General features: G+C 28.0%; 1 protein-coding gene across 1 annotated transcript; it reads right to left on the reverse strand.

Moving 5' to 3' along the window:
* Positions 1–140: 140 nt before the first annotated feature.
* LOC108771199 (putative nuclease HARBI1) lies at positions 141–859 on the reverse strand (the record flags this gene model as incomplete). Its single annotated transcript, XM_018541703.1, has 2 exons — positions 560–859; positions 141–425 (listed from the first exon to the last, which is right to left on the reverse strand). Coding segments are annotated over exons 1-2 (585 nt in total), but the record flags the coding sequence as incomplete, so codon positions are not given.
* Positions 860–1,229: the final 370 nt, after the last annotated feature.

Raw genomic sequence — 1,229 nt, forward strand, 5'->3', positions numbered from 1 at the left:
ATATAATAACATTATATTTTACATTGATAATATTATATTAACGTCAATTATATAATATATGATAACCAATAACTATTTTTTTTTATTTATGGCATACAATAACTCTATTTAAATGTTTATATACATACCTGTACATTTAATGAAAAATATCCTTTTCGATTTCTATAAATTTCTTCTATGTTATAGAATCTTGTACCAGTTAAGCGTATATGCGTGCAATCAATTGCTCCTTCAATGCCAGGTAAACCAATACCTCTATTACCACATCCGATATCTTTAAAAAGTCTTTGATTCTCTCGTATGGCATCTGGCAAAGAAGGCATTTTTACAAATCGGTTTAAGTGTCTTGCTAAAAGTAAAGATACTCGAAAAACTGTTCTTGAAACAGTTGGCTGTGAGACAATTATGGTATCTCCAAGTACTTGCTACAAAAATTAAACTAAATTAATAATATAATATTGTAACCTAGATGTATAAAACAAACATTCTCTGAAATATAATTAAACATGCTTTTTTAATATACTTTTACTTTATATATTTTATTATTTGAATTACATACTTGAAAACTTCCTGTTGCATAAAATCGTAGACAAATTAGCAATTGATACAATGGAGAAATGGGAAGACCACGGTTATTTTGACATATAAGTTCATTTTCTATTAGAGGTAAAATTCCATGTAGAATAGAATCTTTATTAAATCGGAAACGTCTTTTGAATTCTTGATTGTTGTAAATGTCAAACGGATTGATCCAGTCTCTTATGTATCTTTTTGGAGCTCGTACATAACCTTCATCATCGCTTATAAAATCATCATCAATTTCTTCTAAATCAATATTTCGTATACCTTCTATTTCCATTTTAAATAGAAATAAAACTTCACATTAACATTTGAAATAACGTGTGTCACTTTAAAAACTTTAAATTTAAACTGAGTACTGCCGTGTGTGTGATAAATCAGACAAGATATACTTAAGTCTACTATTAACTCGACTTGGATTTTTCCTTACTAGAGAAATGCTTAAAATCATCTTAGATGACTGTGAATTCGACCGTAGTAAGACTATCTTAAGATCGTGCTTACGTAAAATAAGATATGTTTATGAATCTTATTGAAACGTTTTAAGATTATCTTCAAATAAGATAGACTTCCATAAGTCACAGCTTGAACTTTTCTTAAGTTCCACCTTATTCCTTGTCTATGAATCTAAACGACATCTTAAGATCGAA

Source organism: Cyphomyrmex costatus, unplaced genomic scaffold (genome assembly GCF_001594065.2).
Source record: "Cyphomyrmex costatus isolate MS0001 unplaced genomic scaffold, Ccosl1.0 C2281965, whole genome shotgun sequence".
Lineage (NCBI taxonomy): Eukaryota > Metazoa > Arthropoda > Insecta > Hymenoptera > Formicidae > Cyphomyrmex > Cyphomyrmex costatus.